This window comes from Ictalurus punctatus, chromosome 14 (genome assembly GCF_001660625.3).
Source record: "Ictalurus punctatus breed USDA103 chromosome 14, Coco_2.0, whole genome shotgun sequence".
Lineage (NCBI taxonomy): Eukaryota > Metazoa > Chordata > Actinopteri > Siluriformes > Ictaluridae > Ictalurus > Ictalurus punctatus.
This window is the reverse complement of record NC_030429.2, coordinates 9080098-9101339: the sequence shown is the minus strand read 5'-3', so window position 1 is coordinate 9101339 and position 21242 is coordinate 9080098. Positions and strand designations below refer to the sequence as shown.

The 21242-nt window shown below is 37.5% G+C and overlaps 5 protein-coding genes across 5 annotated transcripts; all 5 read right to left on the bottom strand.

The window, feature by feature from the left end:
• Nucleotides 1–1373: 1373 nt before the first annotated feature.
• On the bottom strand, nt 1374–3969 carry LOC128634888 (protocadherin alpha-4-like). Its single transcript, XM_053685495.1, has one exon. It carries the CDS (start codon nt 3826–3828, stop codon nt 1429–1431), a length of 2400 nt encoding a protein of 799 aa, XP_053541470.1. The 5' UTR covers nt 3829–3969; the 3' UTR covers nt 1374–1428.
• Nucleotides 3970–4005: 36 nt separating this feature from the next.
• Nucleotides 4006–6870, bottom strand: LOC128634951 (protocadherin alpha-3). The gene is made up of 3 exons (XM_053685924.1): nt 6459–6870; nt 4205–6325; nt 4006–4065 (listed from the first exon to the last, which is right to left on the bottom strand). Exons 1-3 carry the CDS (start codon nt 6531–6533, stop codon nt 4006–4008), a joined length of 2256 nt encoding a protein of 751 aa, XP_053541899.1. The 5' UTR covers nt 6534–6870.
• Nucleotides 6871–7371: 501 nt separating this feature from the next.
• On the bottom strand, nt 7372–9858 carry LOC128634950 (protocadherin alpha-13-like). The gene has a single exon (XM_053685923.1). It carries the CDS (start codon nt 9742–9744, stop codon nt 7372–7374), a length of 2373 nt encoding a protein of 790 aa, XP_053541898.1. The 5' UTR covers nt 9745–9858.
• Nucleotides 9859–11892: 2034 nt separating this feature from the next.
• Nucleotides 11893–14396, bottom strand: LOC128634887 (protocadherin alpha-2-like). Its single transcript, XM_053685494.1, has one exon. The coding sequence runs from the start codon at nt 14287–14289 to the stop codon at nt 11893–11895; it is 2397 nt and encodes a 798-aa protein (XP_053541469.1). The 5' UTR covers nt 14290–14396.
• Nucleotides 14397–16083: 1687 nt separating this feature from the next.
• On the bottom strand, nt 16084–18647 carry LOC128634886 (protocadherin alpha-8-like). The gene has a single exon (XM_053685493.1). The coding sequence runs from the start codon at nt 18539–18541 to the stop codon at nt 16145–16147; it is 2397 nt and encodes a 798-aa protein (XP_053541468.1). The 5' UTR covers nt 18542–18647; the 3' UTR covers nt 16084–16144.
• Between the last annotated feature and the right edge of the window lie 2595 nt (nt 18648–21242).

Sequence of the window (21242 nt, the reverse complement as noted above, 5' to 3'; positions counted from 1 at the left end):
TGCTTACCAACCTGTATCAAATTAACATAAAATTAATTAAAACATTGACATTATCATATTAATTTGGCAACTCAAATAGCAAATTAATTGCACAATAAAATAGAATATGTGAATTATGAATTATTGTATACCCCTCTGTATGGTTTGTGGCAATCTATGTATGTGCTCTGTCTTTTAAAGTAAGCTGACAGTGAGAGATGAAGCTCTGTGTAATGAAATTTAAGTTGACCCAAATAATAAAAAAAACTCACCTCTGCACTTCTAGCTGACTAAATGAACTCTGAATACAACTCTGAATATTATATATATATATATATATATATATATATATATATATATATATATATATATATATATATATATATATATATATATATATAAGCATGCTACCAGCAAAAATGCACATTATATATCTGTAAATAATCTCTGAACAAAGTGTATTGTTCTTATTGTATTTATTTTCTTGTGTAGTGTAGCTCTTGAGGTCAGTCAACAGCACTTTTATACTATTCACTTGTGTATATAAATGAATATAAAATTCGATCAAACTGAGTATGTGAAATTCATTTTAAATCTAGATGTACAGTTCCTGAATATAATGCACAATTCTTGCAGTGAGCTGTGATAGATGGATGAATGATGGATAGATGGATGGAAAGAAGGAAGGAAGGAAAGAAAGAAGGAAGGAAAAAGAAATTACATAAAGAAACTGAGAAAAGGTGAATGAAAGTTAGAGAAGAAAAAGAGAAGTAAGATAGGAAAAGAGAGTGAATATTATAGTAAGATAGTGCCAAAAACAGAAATTAAAAGACAGAAAATAAAGTAGAACTGAACTCCAATGGCATAGGGGGATGTCTTTGCCACCAACAAATCTGGCCCTTCTTTTTATTTTTTATTTGTATGCCTCCAATAACCTTAAATATACTTGAATATTTCCTTCAAACAGGAAGGAAGCTGGTGGAAGAAAAAAAAAATCAGAAATTTGACTTTGCTGTGACCCGGACTCTGTTAAGATCAGTTTCAAAATCTAATCAGTTCTTCTGCTGGTTACAGTGATAATTCTATATAAATCCTACACCCTCTCAAACACTATAGAAATACCTAATATCAGGTGGACAAATGAACAGATTGACAAACAACCTCTAAACAGCAAAAAGGAAAAAAGAGAAAGACAGGGACGAAATGAGGGCTGCTTACTGCTCAGCTGTAAAGCCAATATTAATTGAAAATTCAAGGAAATTCCCTAAATTTCAACGTAAAAACAAAAAAGTACACTGTAAATATTTTGAGATATCAGATGTCAGTGTAGAATTATGTCACTCATATATTAGCCACCTAAAAATTAATGTAATATTGTACTTCTCCTCACATAAGTACAAAGCTACAGCCAGTAACTGAAAGGTAAAACTACTACCAGAGTTACATGTTCTAAACAAAAAAAATAGAGCACAACCTAGCTGATTTTCTTACCTCACCAGAAGCTCTTCTTCTTCTATCTGGAATTACTAAGGTGCTTCCATTACTCCCAGAAACTAAAGTAGAACCGATACTCATTCTGGGTCCAACTAACATGTACTGTTTATTTCCAGATCTGTACTGGATGCTGTTACACAGCGTACCGTCATAATTGGTGTCTTGTAAGTACTTGGAGGAATAGTCTGTAGATTTGGAGCACTGCATTACAATCAGCATAATAATACTGATAATGAAAAGAAATGAAACTGAGCCCAAAGTAATGATCAAATAAAATGTAACGTTATTTTCTTCCTCTTCTTTTACTGTGTTTTTAACATCGGATGCAGCAAAAGCCTCTTTGGGCTCCACAAGTTTGATAATCACAGTTGCTGTTGCTGAAAGGGAAACATTTCCATTGTCTTTGACCAGTATGACCAGTTTATGTTCAGCCTCATCTGTTTCTGTGAATGGACGAAGGGTCCTTATTTGTCCTGTATAGCGGTCCAAAGCAAAGAGACTGTGGTCACTCACTTCCTGCAGTGAAAATAATAACCAGCCGTTGTATCCTATATCCACATCATAGGCTCTCACTTTAGTCACCAAATGTCCTGCGTTGACATTGCGGGGAATCTCCTCCACACCTTCAGCAGAACCGTTAGCACTGACTGGATATAAGATCACTGGAACATTGTCATTCTGATCCAGAATGAACACGTTCACTGTGACGTTGCTGCTTAGTGACGGAGTTCCAGAATCTGAAGCAACAATATGGAACTGAAACATTTTTGTAGTTTCAAAGTCAAAGCTTTTTAGTGCATAAACATTAGCATTCCCATCTTCTGAATTTACATTCAGGTAGGAGACAATGTTTGTCTGATGGCCTTCTGCCTTCAGAATATGGTAAGATATGTGTGCATTTTCATTCTGATCTATGTCAGAAGCACTAATAGAGAATATAGATGTGCCCGGGGTGTTGTTTTCACTAATATAAAAATTAAATGGGTTTTGAGTAAACATTGGACTGTTGTCATTGACATCTGCAATTTTAACTTGTATTGTCTTTTGTGATGATAAAGATGGCTCCCCTCTATCCTTGCACATTATGGTTACTGTGTATATAGAAACAATCTCCCTGTCTAACAGGCCTTTAGTGACCAGAGAGTACATGCTCTTCTGAAAAGAGGGTTTCAATTCAAAAGAGATGTCATCTGTAAGGCTACATATAACCATACTATTCTCACCTGAATCTCTGTCAGATACGCTGATCAGAGATATAGCTGTCCCTGCATTCGAGTCCTCCAATATCTCAGTGGAGAGTGAGGTCACATCAATTTCGGGTGCATTATCATTCACATCCTTTATATTTATTATGATACTGCAGTGACCTGTTAAAGGTACTTGTCCTTTATCCGAAGCTTGTATGTCTATTTCATAAACACGCTGTTCTTCAAAATCTATTGATCCTTTTACAGTAATCTCTCCTGTATTATAATTTATTTCAAATTTATCAAAAGCTTTGCTCATTAGACTTTTGTCAAAAGCATAAACGACTTGTCCGTTGGCACCTTCATCTAAATCTGTGGCATGTAGTTTTACTACCGATGAACCAAACTCGATATTTTCCTCTAATGTTACAGTGTACACCTGACGATCAAAAACTGGGGCGTTATCGTTGATGTCAACAACCGTTATAGTAATGTTAACTGAACCGTACCTTTCTGGCTTTCCGCCATCATACGCTGTTAAAGTTAGATTCATCTGGGGTTTCTGTTCTCTGTCAAGCTGCTTTTTCAAAATCAAGAAAGGAATTTTGTCTTCTTCACGAGTTTTAACCTCTAATTCAAAATGATTATTCGGACTAAGGATGTATTTATGCAGAGAATTTGCACCTGCGTCTAAATCACGCGCAGCGTCTAGTGGGAGGCGCGTACTCTGGGGCACAGCATTTTCTGATATCTCTAAATACTTTTGGCGCACAGGAAAAACAGGAGAATTATCGTTAATATCTGCAATTTCTACCTCGATATAATGTATTTCCAAAGGATTTTCGGCCACGGTTTTAAGGTTCACTGTGCACACATTGTTTTTCTCGCAAAGCTCCTCCCTGTCGATGTTCCCACTCACAATAAGCGCTCCATTGTCCTGGTTTATCTGTAAGAAGCCATCTTTTGATCCGGAAACAATCCGAAATCGTCTCTCTTTAAGTTTATTTACATCAAGGCCCAGATCTTTGGCAATATTCCCTACAACCGATCCTTGTATAGATTCTTCTGCAATAGAGTAGCGAATCTGAGCGAGTACTTTGCCACATAAACACAATACAAAACAGCAGCGCAGAATCGCCGTTAACGTTGTGTACTGCCGAGTTACCATGACGAAAATGCAAAATTCCTCTTCACCATCACAAAAATTAGTCGCTGAACACTCCTGTTCCACACAGTTCAATAAATTTTAAGCATTAAAAAAAATCACATAATCCCTTGCAATGTTTCAAATTTACAGACGTTGTTCGGTCCCAACCTACAGCACTACTGGCGCAGTGTGCATGCGTCACAGTGAATGGGGTAAAGCTCGAGATTGTGCGCGGGTATACAGCTTTGCTTGGTTAATCTGTAATGTAGCGACACCAAGTGTAGTGTCACAAAACTGACAGTGAGCATAACTGACTAAGAGGAGTGTTTACGACTGTATACTGAGAAAAGTATTAAAAAAGAAAACTTAATATAAATGGAAAACCGCGAAAACTCACCTCACGACTGTGCATATTGGTTCCTCTCAGTGTATTCCCATTACTACCAGGAACTAGAGTAGATCCGATACTCGTTCTTGGTCCAACTAACATGTAGCGTTTATCTCCAGATCTGTACTGGATGCTGTGACACAGTGTCCCGTCATAATTTGTATCTTGCAAATATTTGGAGGAATAGTCTGTAGTTTTGGAGCACTGCATTACAATCAGCATAATAATGCTGACAATAAAAAGAAACGAAACTGAGCCCAAGGTAATGATCAAATAAAATGTAACATTATTTTCTTCCTCTTCTTTTATTGTGTTTTTAACATCGGATGCAGCAAAAGCCTCTTTGGGCTCAACAAGTTTAATGATCACAGTCGCCGTTGCTGAAAGTGAAACGTTTCCATTGTCTTTGACCAGTATAACCAGTTTATGTTCAGCCTCATCTGTTTCTGTGAAAGAGCGAAGGGTCCTTATCTGTCCTGTATAGCGGTCCAAAGCAAAGAGACTGTGGTCACTCACTTCCTGCAGTGAAAATAATAACCAGCCGTTGTATCCTATATCCGCGTCATAGGCTCTCACTTTAGTCACCAAATGTCCTGCGTTGACATTGCGGGGAATCTCCTCCACACCTTCAGCAGAACCGTTAGCGCTGACTGGATATAAGATCACTGGAACGTTGTCGTTCTGATCCAGAATGAAGACGTTCACTGTGACGTTGCTGCTTAGTGACGGAGTTCCAGAATCTGTAGCGAGCACGTGAAACTGGAACGTCTTGACTTTTTCAAAATCGAAACTTGTTAAAGCGCGCATTTGCCCGTTTTCCGCATTGACGTTTATAAATGATGCCATTTCATTTTGTATACCGTCTCTTCTGATAATAGAATAAGCGATTGCTGCATTTTCATTAACATCTCTGTCAGTGGCACTTACAGAAAACGTGAGTTCCCCAGGTGAGTTATTTTCCAATAAATAAAGTTCAAGAGGATTCTGGGAGAATTCTGGACTGTTATCGTTCACGTCAGCAACCTGTACATTCAGAGATTTGTAATTGGATTGAGGAGGTTGGCCTAAGTCCATTGCTTTAATAGTAATGTCATAATATGAAACAAGTTCTCTATCTAACCCATCTTTCGTCACTAATGAATACATGTTGTCTTTGACTGATGGTTTCAGCTCAAAAGGTGTGTTACCTGAAATACTGCAAATAACTTTACCATTGACACCAGAATCCTTATCAGTAACACTAACCAGGGCAATCACTGTTCCCTTTTTAGAGTCTTCGAGAACCATGTTGGATAATGACGTAATATGTATTTCAGGTTTATTATCATTCGCGTCTATAACTTTTATGACAACTCTACAATCTACTGTCATCGGTGGCTGTCCTTTATCAGTTGCCTGGACATTTAACCTGTACACTTCATTTTCCTCATAGTCAATGTTTCCTTTTACAGTAATCTCTCCAGTAACACTATCTAACTGAAATACGTCGTTTACATTACTTTTGGATGATCGTCTAAGTGTATACTCAAGTTCTCCATTTAAACCCTCGTCTGCATCGCTGGCATTAACGTTTGTAATTATAGTGCCAACTGGGACATTTTCGTTTAGTGTAACTGCATATATTTCTTGAGTAAAAACAGGTATGTTGTCGTTAACATCAATAACAGAAACAATAATATCTAAAGTACCAGATTTGGGAGGATTCCCTCCATCAAATGCGGTCAAACTTAACAAGTGTTTGCTTTGTTGCTCTCTGTCTAACGGCTTCTGTAGGACTAAAAAAATTATTTTGTCCTCATCGTCGCCATTTTTCATTTGTAACTGAAAGTGTTCATTTTGCTCTAGTTTATAAGAACGGATAGAATTTATTCCAGCGTCCAGGTCACGAGCTGCTTGAAGTTCAAATCGTGCACCTGAATGTGTACTTTCTGATATTTCTAAATAGATTTGGCTTTCTGGAAAAACTGGGGAATTGTCATTAACGTCCATTATCTCTACTTCAATGTAATGTATTTCAAGTGGATTTTCAATTAAGGTTTTTAAGTTTATTGTGCAAGCTCGGTTCCTATCACATATCTCCTCTCGGTCGATTTTCTTATGAACAGACAGGACGCCATTGTTCTGATTAACCTGGAAAAGATCGTCATGAGACCCAGAAACTATACGAAGCCGTCTGTATACCAAAGAACTTACATCAAGACCCAGATCCTTAGCAAGATTTCCTACAAAGGTTCCATCTTTAACCTCCTCCGGAACAGAATACCTTATCTGAGTCGAAACCTGCTCCGTAAGGCGCATCAGCAAAGAGAAACATAGAACAATCCAGCAGTACGCCCATCTCCGCCTTTGTCTGCAACAATACATCGCGAAGAAAAATTACAGCATCTGTCTTTTAGTAGAAGCAGTAATCACTTTGTTTTCGTGACAGCAGTATTCCGCATAAACACCGAAAGGGAAAATCAATTTACAAAATAAAGATTTCGACCCATCTTTGAGGTAATGTCAGCACACCGCCGTCGCTTTGTAAAGAAGTGGCAGGAGCAACGTCAGAAAAAGGGCAGTCCCAACACGAAACTATCACATTGGGTAACACTGACACCAAGCGATATTTTATTTTTATTTTATTTATTTATTTTACCAACTGTAGTTTCTTTACATGTTCTAACGAAGTGACAGCCAAGATATGTAACCGTCGTCAAATACGTTAGGTCACTGCTTTTGCGATCCAATTTAGACGTTGGAAAATCTATACAAAACCACTGACATACAAATTGTTATATAGGGAATAAGAGAATAAAATAAGAGAAAAGAAATGTGGACTCATGCATTTGCTTTATAAGAAATATATGTACAGTACGTATAACTTGCTCATTCTATGTGCAATATACGTAAAGGCTTATGACCAAATGTACAAATGTATTTACTGCATGTCAACAGTATATGAAAAATGTATAATGTTATAAAGTGCTATAGCATCTCCTTTCAATATTTATATACACACAGGCATACAGAAAATGGAACATTATAGCAAAGCAAGACAATGCAATATGTAATGTGTGTGTGTGTGTGTGTTTGTGTGTGTGTGTGTGTGTGTGTGTGTGTGTGTGTGTGTGTGTGTGTGTGTGTGTGTGTGTGCATTCAAATGCGTATTTTTAAAATGTAAAATTACATTAATGTTAGAGACATACCCATACCTCAACAGAAGTTCTCCTCCTGTGGTCTTGTATCACTAGAGTATTCGCATTACTGCCTGGAACTAGAGTAGAACCGATACTAGTTCTGGGTCCTACTAACATGTAGCGTTTATCTCCGGATCTGTACTGGATGCTGTGACACAGTGTCCCGTCGTAATTTGTATCTTGTAAATATTTGGCGGAATAGTCTGTAGATTTGGAGCACTGCATTACAATCAGTACAATAATACTGATAATGAAAAGAAATGAAACCGAGCCCAAGGTAATGATCAAATAAAATGTAACGTCATTTTCTTTCTCTTCTTTTACTGCGTTTTTAACATCGGCCGCAGCAAAAGCCTCTTTGGGTTCAACAAGTTTAATGATCACAGTCGCTGTTGCTGAAAGTGAAACATTTCCATTGTCTTTGACCAATATGACCAGTTTATGTTCAGCCTCATCTGTTTCTGTGAATGGGCGAAGGGTTCTTATCTGTCCCGTATAACGGTCCAAAGCAAAGAGACTGTGGTCACTCACTTCCTGCAGTGAAAATAATAACCAACCGTTGTATCCTATATCCGCGTCATAGGCTCTCACTTTAGTCACCAAATGTCCTGCGTTGGCATTGCGGGGAATCTCCTCCACACCTTCAGAAGAACCGTTAGCGCTGACTGGATATAAGATCACTGGAACGTTGTCGTTCTGATCCAGAATGAAGACGTTCACTGTGACGTTGCTGCTTAGTGACGGAGTTCCAGAATCTGTAGCGAGCACGTGAAACTGGAACATTTTGATAATCTCAAAATCAAAACTTTTGAGCGCGTGAATAACTCCAGTTTCAGAATTGATATTCAGGAATGATGTCATATCATTTTGTGCGCCACCATTTCTAATAATGTGATATGATAGCACCGCGTTTTCATCAGAGTCGTCATCAAAAGCGCTCACTTGAAAAATTGACGTACCAGGGGTATTATTTTCTAGCAAGTACAGTTCAAGAGAATGTTGATAAAACTGCGGTCTGTTATCGTTTACATCTGATATCAGCAGGGATAAAGTTTTAATAGTGGATAATGGAGGCTGGCCTAAATCAGTGGCTGTTATAATGATGTCATAATTTGCTACCATCTCACGATCTAAGTTTTGCTTCGTTACTAATGAGTACATATTCTCTTGAACGGATGGTTTGAGTTCAAAAGGGACACTTCCTGCTAGAGTGCATACAACTTTTCCGTTAAGTTCGGAGTCTTTGTCAGAGACGCTGATGAAAGAAATAATAGTGCCAATACTGGAGTCTTCAGCAACAATATTTGACAGAGACGTCACTTCAATCTCCGGTTTATTATCATTAATATCTAAAATCTTAATTATTACTCTGCTCTCCACTGTGAGAGGAGGCTGTCCTTTATCCGAGGCCTGTATATCTAACTTGTAAACCTCCATGTCCTCAAAGTCAACTTCACCTTTAACTAGTATTTCTCCTGTAATGCCATTTAATTGAAAAATGTCATAGACTTTGCGCTTCATTGTTTTGACGAATGCGTATTCAATATTACCGTTGGAGCCCTGGTCACTGTCAGTTGCATTTACTGTAATCACAACGGTGCCAACTGGAGCATTCTCTTGTAATGTTACAGAATATTCGTTTTGACTGAACACAGGACGATTATCATTTATGTCAAGTACTTTAACGTTAATGCTCAAGGTACCTGTTTTCGGGGGATTTCCCCCATCTTCTGCTGTAACAACCAACCGATAATCCTCTGTTTGTTCACGATCAAGTGGCTTCCGTATAACTAAGAATGGAATTTTATCTCCGTCGCTATTTTTAGTATCGATTTCAAAATTAGCATTCTGGCCTAATTTATAATTGCGAACCGAATTTGGTGCCGTGTCCTGGTCACGTGCTGCGTGCAACTGGAAGCTTGTTCCTACAGGGGTATGTTCAGCTATCTCAAAATGCTGATGCGTTTGAGAAAAACTGGGGACATTATCGTTGATATCTGTTATTTCGACGACAACATGGTGGATTTCTAAAGGGGCTTCAACAGCAATTTTCAGATTTATCAAGCAGGCGCTATTATCCTCACATACCTCCTCCCTGTCGATTTTAGTTTGAACGTACAAGACGCCATTGTCCTGATTAGCTTGAAAAAGTGCTTGTTTGGGTCCGGAAACGATACGGAGCCGTCTGTTAACCAAAGAACTCACATCAAGGCTTAAATCCTTAGCAAGATTTCCTACAATGGTTCCCTCTTTCACCTCCTCTGGAACAGAGTACCTTATCTGAGGCGAAATCTGGTCCGTGAAGCAAAGCAACAAAGAGGCAATCCACAAATACGTCCATCTCCGGCTTTGTACTCCATCTCCCATCATGAAAGGCTCGTTTACGCTCTGCGTCCGCTTTGTTTAATTACCAAATCTACCGACCCGCTATAGATTACACCTTATACCATTGCAAAAATGTCCTTTTTGTTTAAATGTCGTGTTTCCTCTTGTGCTCGTCGAACGAGCCTCTTCTAAACGAGACAGTTCAGGCACAACGTACAAGACTAGGCAGGGCAAAAGATTTACTCTTCATTGCAATGTAACACTGACATCATCTGGTGCAACAATGGAAATAATAACACAGAGTACCCAAAATAGCTTAAATGAAACCCAAAGTTTCCTTAAAAGCTTAACAGCGTGTAAATCGTCTGCAGTAATATCTGACACACACTGGACGTGTATGATAAACTATTAATAAAAGGAAATACAAAGATTAACATTTCAAGCTCCACCAAACTTACAGTAAAGACTGGATACACTTCTGCAATTATGTGGCCCATCTATTGTTTAAATCGATTCCATAGCTGTTCTGTACTGAGAGACATAGCTTTTACAGGGAAAAGTTCTAATCATACATACCCATGTATAACATTTACATTTACATTTTACATTTATTCATTTAGCAGATGCTTTTATCCAAAGCGACTTAAAATGAGAAAATACAAGCAAACATACAAGCATTTCACAGCTATATTAAAATTTTGGTAATTTATTGTGACTTACATTATAGTGACCTAACACAAGTGCCTTGTTTTCATGAGTCTCATGAATTACCTGTTTTGAGAAAAGGCCAGTGTTTTCAGAATAATTTGTATAGCCTACTTTTGAATGCAAATATATTTAATGTTTTTTCAAATAGATTCATAATGCAAAAGCATGCAGTGGAATGAATCTGAAATGGATCTGTAAAATGATCTAAAGAGTAGAAACAGAATTGTGTTCCTTAACTTCTCCCCCTGAGTTGTTCATGCACACTTGCAAAACACAGTTTTATGTATAGGCTCACTACAGATTCTGGAACTCCATCACTGAGCATCAAGGGTACAGTGAACATGTTCATTCTGGATCAGAACGTCAATGTTCCAGTGATCTTATATCCAGTCAGCGCTAATGGTTCTGCTGAAGGTGTGGAGGAAATTACCCAAAATATGAATCTCTAATTGAGTTGTTCATGCACACTTATAAACCACACTTTTATGGAGGGCATCAGTTAAAAAAAAACAGTGATAAAAATGGAACGTCCATCCAAAGAATGATCCATGAAGTTAGATTAGTAAGTATAACGTTTCTATTTAGCAGGCCTTCACATTGGCAAACAATGCCAAAATGAAAACACAGCAAACAGCATTAAGATGGTGTGATAAATATGGCATGTTAAAATTGAAAGAAAGATTTATTTTTTATTTTTTTGTGATGTAGGAAATGAATATTGTGCGAGAACCTAAAGGCAGTTACAAAAGAAATGTGCTGGAGTCTTTTACCCTGCATCTAAAAGTTATAAGTAATGGTTTCAGTACCATGGACAGCACTCTACTTGGTCCACGCTTGAAACCTAATTCTCTAGTGCCTTTTGCCTGCGTTGTAAATATTACTCTAAACGGTGTTTATCTTTAGAGTACAATTTATTAACAATGTACAAACTATTAGAAATTAGAAGTCCATACAGCATCCATGTCTAATAATAACAGCATCTAGTATCTTGTCAGTTATATATACATAAAATATCAGTTAGATTGTTAAAATGTGATATACACTTTCCATAACTCATTTGTCATCTAAATATATCTCAGTTCAATTATCTTAACCTGAATAAGTATTATTCTGAGCAGACAAGCAATACGTCCCACCTACCTCTACATATTTAGCCTAATGTATTATTGAAAAAAAGACAAAATTATCAAAGAATTAAAGTTTACAGGTTCAGAGAAATTAATAGTCAATTTGATAAGCGTCATCCACTCCAGTCCCTCTCATTGCATGGTAAAATAAACTATATTTATGTTTTCTAAAATTAGATATATTGATGTATATTGCAAGCAGAAAAAAAAGGATTTCCCAGACCACCACACGTATAAGACAAAAAAAAATGCGATCCTGTGTATTTGTTGACTACCGCTTGTAAAATCTATTTAACCAAAAATATTATCTAAAGTTATATTATCATAAGAGAATATGTTTGTTCAAAAAATATAAGGGCTATGCGATTCTTACCTCACCAGAAGTTCTTCTTCTGCGATCTGGTACCACTAGAGTATTTCCATTACTACCTGGAACTAAAGTAGAACCGATACTCATTCTGGGTCCAACTAACATGTAGCGTTTATCTCCGGATCTGTACTGGATGCTGTGACAAAGTGTCCCGTCGTAATTTGTATCTTGTAAATACTTGGAGGAATAGTCTGTAGATTTGGAGCACTGCATTAGAATCAGCACGATGATACTGATAATAAACAGAAATGAAACCGAGCCCAGTGTAATAATCAAATAAAATGTAACGTTATTTTCTTTCTCTTCTTTTACTGAGTTTTTAACGTCAGACGCAGCAAAAGCTTCTTTTGGCTCAACAAGTTTAATAATCACAGTTGCTGTAGCTGAAAGTGAAACGTTTCCATTGTCTTTGACCAATATGACCAGTTTATGTTCAGCCTCATCTGTTTCTGTGAATGAACGAAGGGTCCTTATCTGTCCTGTATAACGGTCCAAAGCAAAGAGACTGTGGTCACTCACTTCCTGCAGTGAAAATAATAACCATCCGTTGTATCCTATATCCGCGTCATAGGCTCTCACTTTAGTCACCAAATGTCCTGCGTTGACATTGCGGGGAATCTCCTCCACACCTTCAGCAGAACCGTTAGCACTGACTGGATATAAGATCACTGGAACGTTGTCGTTCTGATCCAGAATGAAGACGTTCACTGTGACGTTGCTGCTTAGTGACGGAGTTCCAGAATCTGTAGCGAGCACATGAAACTGGAACGTCTTGATTGTTTCAAAATCAAAACTTTTGAGCGCGTGAATAACTCCTGTTTCAGAATTAATATTTAGGAATGATGCCATTGCATTTCGGGTCTCTATTCCTCTAGTAATTTGGTATGATATTGCAGAATTTTCATTTATGTCTTTGTCAAGCGCCAAGACAGAAAATATGGATGCTCCAGGCAAGTTATTTTCTAAAAGATACACGTCTAGGGGGTTAAATAAAAACTCTGGTCTGTTGTCATTGACATCCGACACTTTGATGCTAAACGATTTTAACGAGGAAAGTGAAGGCTGGCCCAGGTCTGTCGCGCTAATCGTTATCTCATACTGTGAGACTAACTCTCTGTCCAAATAACTTTTCGTCACTAAAGAATACATATTATATTGCACTGACGGTTTTAACACAAAGGGCACATTGTCGTTAACGTGACACACAACATTTCCGTTTACTCCTGAATCCTTATCTGTAACACTAATCAAAGAGATGACAGTACCAGGTTGTGCATCTTCAGAAATCACGTTAGAGAGTGATGTTATCTCTATTTCTGGGGTATTGTCATTAACGTCCAATATTTTTATGATTACCCCACTTTCACTTGTTAATGGTGGTTGACCTTTATCAGTTGCTTGTACATCCAGTTTGTAGATATCAGTGTCCTCAAAATCAAGAAAGCCTTTTGTTCGAATTTCTCCCGTTGTGCTGTCCAAAGTGAATATATCGCGAACCTCTGCGTTCACTTCACTTCCAAACGAATACGTTATATTGCCGTTAGAACCTTCGTCTAAATCTGTCGAAGAGACCTTCAAAATAAGGACACCGGGTTGGATGTTTTCTGGCAGAGCTACGGAATATGTTTCTTGACTGAAAACAGGAGGGTTATCATTTGAATCAAGAACTATTACTGTAACATTAAGAGTCGCTGATTTTGGGGGAGTCCCTCCATCAGTTGCAGTGAGAATTACACTATGCTCCCCTTTTTTCTCTCGGTCAAGTTGTTTTTGTAAAACCAGATATGGAATTTGTTCTTCTCCCCTTTCTCTGACTTGTAAATCAAAATTCTCGTTTTGACTTATCTTATATGACCTGACCGAGTTTATACCTACATCAGGATCCCGCGCAGCCTGCAGCTGGAAACGGGTTCCTGTAAGCCTATTTTCTGCTATCTCAAGTCTTTTCTCTTTCTCTGGAAAATTCGGTGAATTATCATTTATATCCGTGATTTCTATCCCTACATAGTGGACGTCTAGAGGATCATCGATAGCTACTTTAAGATTTATGAGACAAGTCGTACTTCCATCGCATATTTCCTCTCTGTCGATTCTCTTATGCACATATAAGACGCCATTGTTCTGATTTACCTCAAAAAGAGCGTCCTTAGATCCAGAAACAATTCGAAATCCTCTACTCGCTAGAGCACTGACATCAAGTCCTAAGTCCTTAGCAATATTTCCCACAACGTATCCTTCTTTTCGCTCCTCTGGAATAGAATATTTAATCTGAGCATAAGCTAACACATCTAAGCAAACCAGCAAAGAGAACCACAAAACCATCCAGCATTTGCTCCTTTGTCCTCGGACAGTCATTGTGAAAGATTCCTTTAAATCCGAGTTCATGTTAAATATGTCCTGCTTGTCCTTAGTAATCAAATATATCCAATGTTATACCTTCTCAGAGTATATAAAGTGTCGTCTTGATTTAACAAGGCATCTTCCGCACTGTTTTCTCCTCTTCTGTGAAAAACGATAAGAGAAAAGACATGCGCAATAAATGTATCTTTCACTTTCCCAATCTCTGTGTAACAGTGACACCGTCTGGAGCAAGTCGATACGTTACGTTAAGGGAACTACCGTTAAAGGAACGTTTTAGACAATAAAATCTACAATCATACATATATGAACCATCCAAATATTTGGTGTGTGAAGTCTTCCACTGTAGTCTGAAGTTCTCAGTGTTGCTAGCAGGGCTGCAAGTAACATCTATATTATGTCATTTACAAGATATCGTTAGACTCTGAGAAAGGCATAATAAGTCGGTCTAAAGCATAAATATGAAAATGAAATAAAAAAAAAAAAACTAGCTCATCATTCAAATATATTCTAACATAGTACTAAGCCTTGGGCCACAAATCACAACTCACTGGAGTATCAGAAGCCACACAATTTATGATTACTTGTTCATGCTTAATCGTTGAGGTGTGTGTGATAATGATTTAGAATTGCAGTCTGTATGATGCTACACTGGTACATATAAGCTACCCATACTTTAAGCAATATTAGCCTCATAGTCACGGTACAGAATAACGAAGCGCATTTCACCAGAACATGCTTTGCCATAAAAAAGTAAACTGTTGTATTTAAATTTTTAGCTAAACTATTTCTCTTGAAAGCTTTTCTGAGATTTTGTTTTTGGATCAAAAACATCATGATACTGTTGACCAACAACTCTGCAAAAATGCCCAGGGACTAATGAAATAAAATGTAATGTTATTTTTATTCAAATATTTTACTGGATTGGCACCCTGTCCAGGGTGTACCCCGCCTTGTGCTTGATGCTCTCTGGGAGCATCCCAGACCCTGAAGGATAAGTGGTATAGAAGAAGGATGGATGGATATTTTACTGCATTTTACAGTCAGCACTAAAAGAAACATTTGACTGCATGGCTATGGTAATCACACTCAGTGTTGCTGAAAGTGATAATATAGTGATGATAGTGATAATGGAACTATTGGAATTATATTGTGATAGAAAATCCAAAATAAATAAAAATAATTTTAGCAGCATCAAAGTAGATACCCTTTTTGCCTAGAATTTTCAGAAATGTATTGTTGTCATTTTCTCAACCGATTTATTGAGGAATGCTTTTTAAACAGTATTAACAGGAGTTCCCATTTATGCTGGACAGTCATCCCCTGCTTTTCGGAATATTTAGCTCCAAGCCACCCATTTTTAAAAATTGTGAATTAAATGTTAGTTCTCTAATGAAAGAAATTAATATGTTGGCACCATTATATTTTTGTCTACAACACCGATTTCAAACATTTAACCGTACACCTTCAGAGCAAAAGGTTTTTAAGATCATGAGAAACATTTCAGTCAAATGTCTCCAAACGTTTGACCGGTAGTGTATACACACTATATATATATATATATATATATATATATATATATATATATATATATATATATATATATATATATATATATATATATATATATATATATATATATATATATATATATATATATATATGTTTATAGTTAATTTATATTAAAACACACACACACACACACACACACACACACACACACACACACACACACGTGTATTTATATTTAAGAGATAAGAGATACAGAGATATTTTTACTGTAAAAAAAAAAAAAGAAAGAAAAGAAAAAAAAGGAAGTGTCATTTTGGAAATATTATCGCCGTAATAACGTACGGTTTAACTATACTTTAATGTAATTATTTTAAAATCTTACCTCACCAGAAGTTCTTCTCCTGCGATCATGTACCACTAGAGTATTCCCATTACTTCCTGGAATTAAAGTAGAACCGATACTCGTTCTTGGTCCAACTAACATGTAGCGTTTATCTCCGGATCTGTACTGGATACTGTGACACAGTGTCCCATCGTAATTTGTATCTTGCAAATACTTGGAGGAATAGTCTGTAGACTTGGTGCACTGCATTATTATTAACACTATAATGCTGATTACAAAAAGCACTGAAACAGAGCCCAGGGTAATGATCAAATAAAATGTAATGTTATTTTCTTCTACATCATTTACCGAACTTTTAATATCAGACGTTGCAAAAGCCTCTTTGGGCTCAACAAGTTTAATGATCACAGTAGCTGTTGCTGAAAGTGAAACGTTTCCATTGTCTTTGACCAGTATGACCAGTTTATGTTCAGCCTCATCTGTTTCTGTGAATGGACGAAGGGTCCTTATCTGTCCTGTATAACGGTCCAAAGAAAAGAGACTGTGGTCACTCACTTCCTGTAGTGAAAATAATAACCATCCGTTGTATCCTATATCCGCGTCATAGGCTCTCACTTTAGTCACTAAATGTCCTGCGTTGACATTGCGGGGAATCTCCTCCACACCTTCAGCAGAACCGTTAGCACTGACTGGATATAAGATCACTGGAGCGTTGTCGTTTTGATCCAGAATGAAGACGTTCACTGTGACGTTGCTGCTTAGTGACGGAGATCCAGAATCTGTAGCGAGCACATGGAACTGGAAGGTTTTGGTTACTTCATAATCAAAACTCTTTAGCGCGTGAATAACTCCTGTTTCAGAGTTAATACTTAGAAATATAGGCCAGTTGTTCTTTACACTATCTCCTCTAAGAATGCTGTATGAGATTACTGCATTTTCATTCATGTCTTTATCCGATGCGGTTACACTAAATATAGTATCACCGTTGATGTTATTTTCCGTTAAATAAAGTTCAATAGGATTTTGAGAAAACTGTGGACTGTTATCATTCACGTCTGACACCTGCACACTCAGGGTTCTTTGTGCAGTTTGAGGAGGTTGGCCCAGGTCTGAAGCAGTTAATGTAATGTCATAACGGGAGGTCTCCTCTCTGTCTAAACGCGATTTTGTAATTAAAGAGTACATATTGTCCTTTATGGACGGTTTTAATTCAAAGGGAACGGCCTGGGATAAAGTACACAAGACTTTTCCATTTACACCAGCGTCTTTATCCAAAATACTAATTAACGAAATAACTGTTCCAGGTTTGGAATCTTCAGGCACTGAATTAGAAAGTGACATAATTTCTATTTCAGGAGCGTTATCATTTACATCTAAAATTTTCACAATAACCCTGCAATCGACAGTCATTGGAGGTGTGCCTTTATCAGAGGCCAAAACATCTAATCTGTACACCTCAGTGCTTTCAAAGTCTATTTTCCTTTTTACCCGAATTTCACCCGAAGCTGCGTCCAAGTCAAATATATCATAAACCTTACGATTTAATTTACTACTAAACGAGTAAATTATCTCTCCATTTGAACCATCGTCGAGATCGGTTGCGCTCACTTTTATTACTATGGTTCCTACTGGAGAGTTTTCCAGTAAATGTACCGTGTAAACCTCTTGAGTGAACACTGGACGATTGTCATTGATATCCAGAACAGTGACAGTGACATTTAAAGTTCCAGCCTTTGCTGGATTTCCACCATCCACTGCTGTCAGTGTCAGTTCGTGCTCAGCTTTACGCTCTCTATCCAGTGCTTTTTGTAAAACCATGAATGGTACCTTTTCGTCACCCCTGTCTCTTATCTCTAAGTCAAAGTGCTCATTCTGACTTATTTTATACACATGCACTGAATTCACACCGATATCTGGATCACGCGCACTTTGGAGCTGAAAGCGCGCACCCGGTAATGTGCTCTCCGCAATCTCTAACCTTTGTTGCTTTTCTGGAAAAGCAGGAGCGTGGTCATTTACATCAGTAATATCTACTCCCACATAATGAACCTCCAGTGGGTTTTCCACTACAACTTTAAGGTCGATAACGCAGGGATTATTGCCATCACATATTTGTTCTCTGTCGATCTTTGTATGAACATATAAAACGCCATTGTTCTGATTAAGCCGGAAAATAGCGTCATTAGATCCAGAAACGATACGGAAACGTCTGTCCACCAAAGTATTCACATCAAGACCCAAATCTTTAGCAAGATTTCCGACAACAGTTCCATCAATCACCTCCTCTGGCACTGAGTACCTTATGTGAGTTGAACCTTTGTCCGCAAAGCACATCAGCATAGAAAAAAACAGAGCAATCCGCCAGTGCTTCAGTCTTCTCCTTTGTCCCAATTCTTCCATTGTCAACGATTTACGAAAAACCATTCCACAAGCAAAGGTAAATCCTCGAGGTTTAGTGACTGCATTAGAGTCTTATAACCACAAATATCACTAAAATATCATCTAATAAAAAAGACACCGCCTCTTCAGATCTTTTTTCAGCTTGCACCGTCCTCTTGTTTGTCAGCAGAAGACAAGTACTACACACGTCAGTATCTGGGGTAGGAACCACAAACTCCCAGCTTTCAACACTGACACCAGGCGGACATAGCTCACCTACTGTTAGTAATGTTCGTGTTATGTTTAGGATATTTATATACAATTTGGAAATTGTTTTCTTAAATATGCTCTTGTTAACTTCTCTAGTATATACGACTGTGTCTTGTAGCTATCATCCGATTTATGTAAGTTCCTTTCAAACTGGGAATTTGTCAGGTTGAATACAAACAGTATTAAAGTTTTGAGAAATGAAATTTCAGAATTAAAATGAGGGAGACCTCTTTTGATCTCCCCAACATAGGTTAAACCATATAATTGTTTAATGTCAGTTTCCTATAATGGCTCAGCAGAGCTGGTGAATGCACTGGCTATAGTTTTTGAAGGAGTTTGTTTTGAACCTATATAATATATTGTTGCTAACATTTGAAAGGTGAAAGGTAAAATTAGTATAAAGGAAGATGTGTTCATTTGTGATTTATTTTATTATATTTCTGATCTTCATTATGTTATGACAAATTATTTGCATACTATTTTTAAAATATATTTTATACTTGATTAGGTCAAGCAGTCATCTTTTGTTAGTCAGAAAGACAATTTTCCATAAAGTTTATGAATTTTTTACATATAATAACTAAAGAAATTGAATTTAACCTAAAGCACAAATAAAGAGCTATCTTTCTGTCAGACATGAAGACCTATCTAGGTAAACTCTGAAGCACTTTGGCATCATGAAACTTAAAGATATCGACCAAAGTCCAGGAACTCAACAGTTTTGGTGAGGTCACATCCACCAAGGACATTACACGCTAGCAGGTCCCCCTCTTCTGAATGCTAATCACTTCTTCTGCACACAACTTGTTTCTTGCTTACAGCCTATATAGAACACATTCAAATGTTCAGTACTTTCTAAGTCTTGCAAAATCCAATGTCCAAAGACTAAGTGCTGAGCTTTATATTTTGTGATTGCTATATATTGACCTTTGCCTTGTTCGGCTTCATAATGGCTTCATAATCATCAAGAAATGAAAAATCCAGTATCTCAAAATATTAGAATAAAGAATTTGTAATACAGAAATGTCGAAATGTGAAGAGCTCTAATCAGATAATTAACTCAAAACACCTGCAAAGGTTTCCTGAGCCTTTAATCTCTCAGTCTGGTTCAGGACACACAACCACAATCATGGGGAAGATGAAAGTAAATTTTGCATTTAATTTGGAAATCAGAGTCCCAGAGTCTGGAGGAAGAGTGGAGAGAAACAGAATCCAAGTTGCTTGAAATCCAGTGTGAAGTTTCCACAGTCAGTGATGATTTGGGGTGCCATGTCATCTGCTGGTGTTGGTCCACTGTGTTTTCTCAAGTCAACAGTCGATGCAGCGTCTACCAGGAGATTTTAGAGCACTTCATGCTTCCGTCTGCTGACAAGCTTTATGGAGATGCTGATTTCCTTTTCCAGCAGGACTTGGCACCTATCATCAGTGCCACAACTACTAGTAACTGGTTTGTTGACCATGGTATTACTGTGTTTGATTGACCAGCCAACTCACCTGACCTGAACCCCATTGAGAATCCATGAGAGACAACAGACTCAAGATTACAGACAAGCTGAAGGCCGCTATCAAAGCAAACTGTGCTTCCATAACACCTCAGCAGTGCCACAGGCTGATTGCCTCCATGCCATGTCGCATTGATGCAGGAATTCGTGCAAAAAGAGTCCCGATCAAGTATCGAGTGCATAAATTAGCATACTTTTCAGAACATTTCAGAAGACATTTCTGTATTATAAATTCTTTTGAGATACTGGATTTTTTTATTTCCATGAGCCATAAGCCACAATCATCAAGATTAAAACAAAAAAAAGGCTTGAAATATTTCACTTTAGTATTATTTTTTTTTAAATGAACTTTTCCAAGATATTCACATTTTTTAAATGCACCTATATAGACAGAAATGTATGGCTGGAAAAAAAATAAAATAAAATAAATTATAAGCTCCAAACATCACTGTGTGGTTTTTCAAAAAATGTTTCATTACCTAATATACACGGCAGAAAAAGAAACATCCCCTTTTCAGGAGACTGTATTTTAAAGATCATTTTGTAAAATCCAAAAAAGCTTCACAGAGCTTTATTGGAAAGGGCTTAAACTATGTTTTTTATGCTTGTTCAATCAACCATAAAAAATAATCGCACATGCACCTGTGGAACAATCCATCAGACAGGAACAGTTTAGAAGGTAGGCATTTAAGGTCACAGTTACAATAACTTAGGACACTAAAGTGTCCTTTCTACTGACTCTGAAAAACACCACAAGAAAGACGCCTAGGGTACCTGCTCACCTGTGTGAACATACCACAGGCCTGCTGCAGGAAGGCATGAGGACTGCAGATGTGGCCATACCAATACACTGCAATGTCTGTAATGTAAGACATCTAAGACAGTGCTACAGGGAGACAGGAAGGACATCTGATCCTCCTTGCAGTGGAAAACTACATGCAACCATGTGTCACCACAGACGTGATGGAGAACTT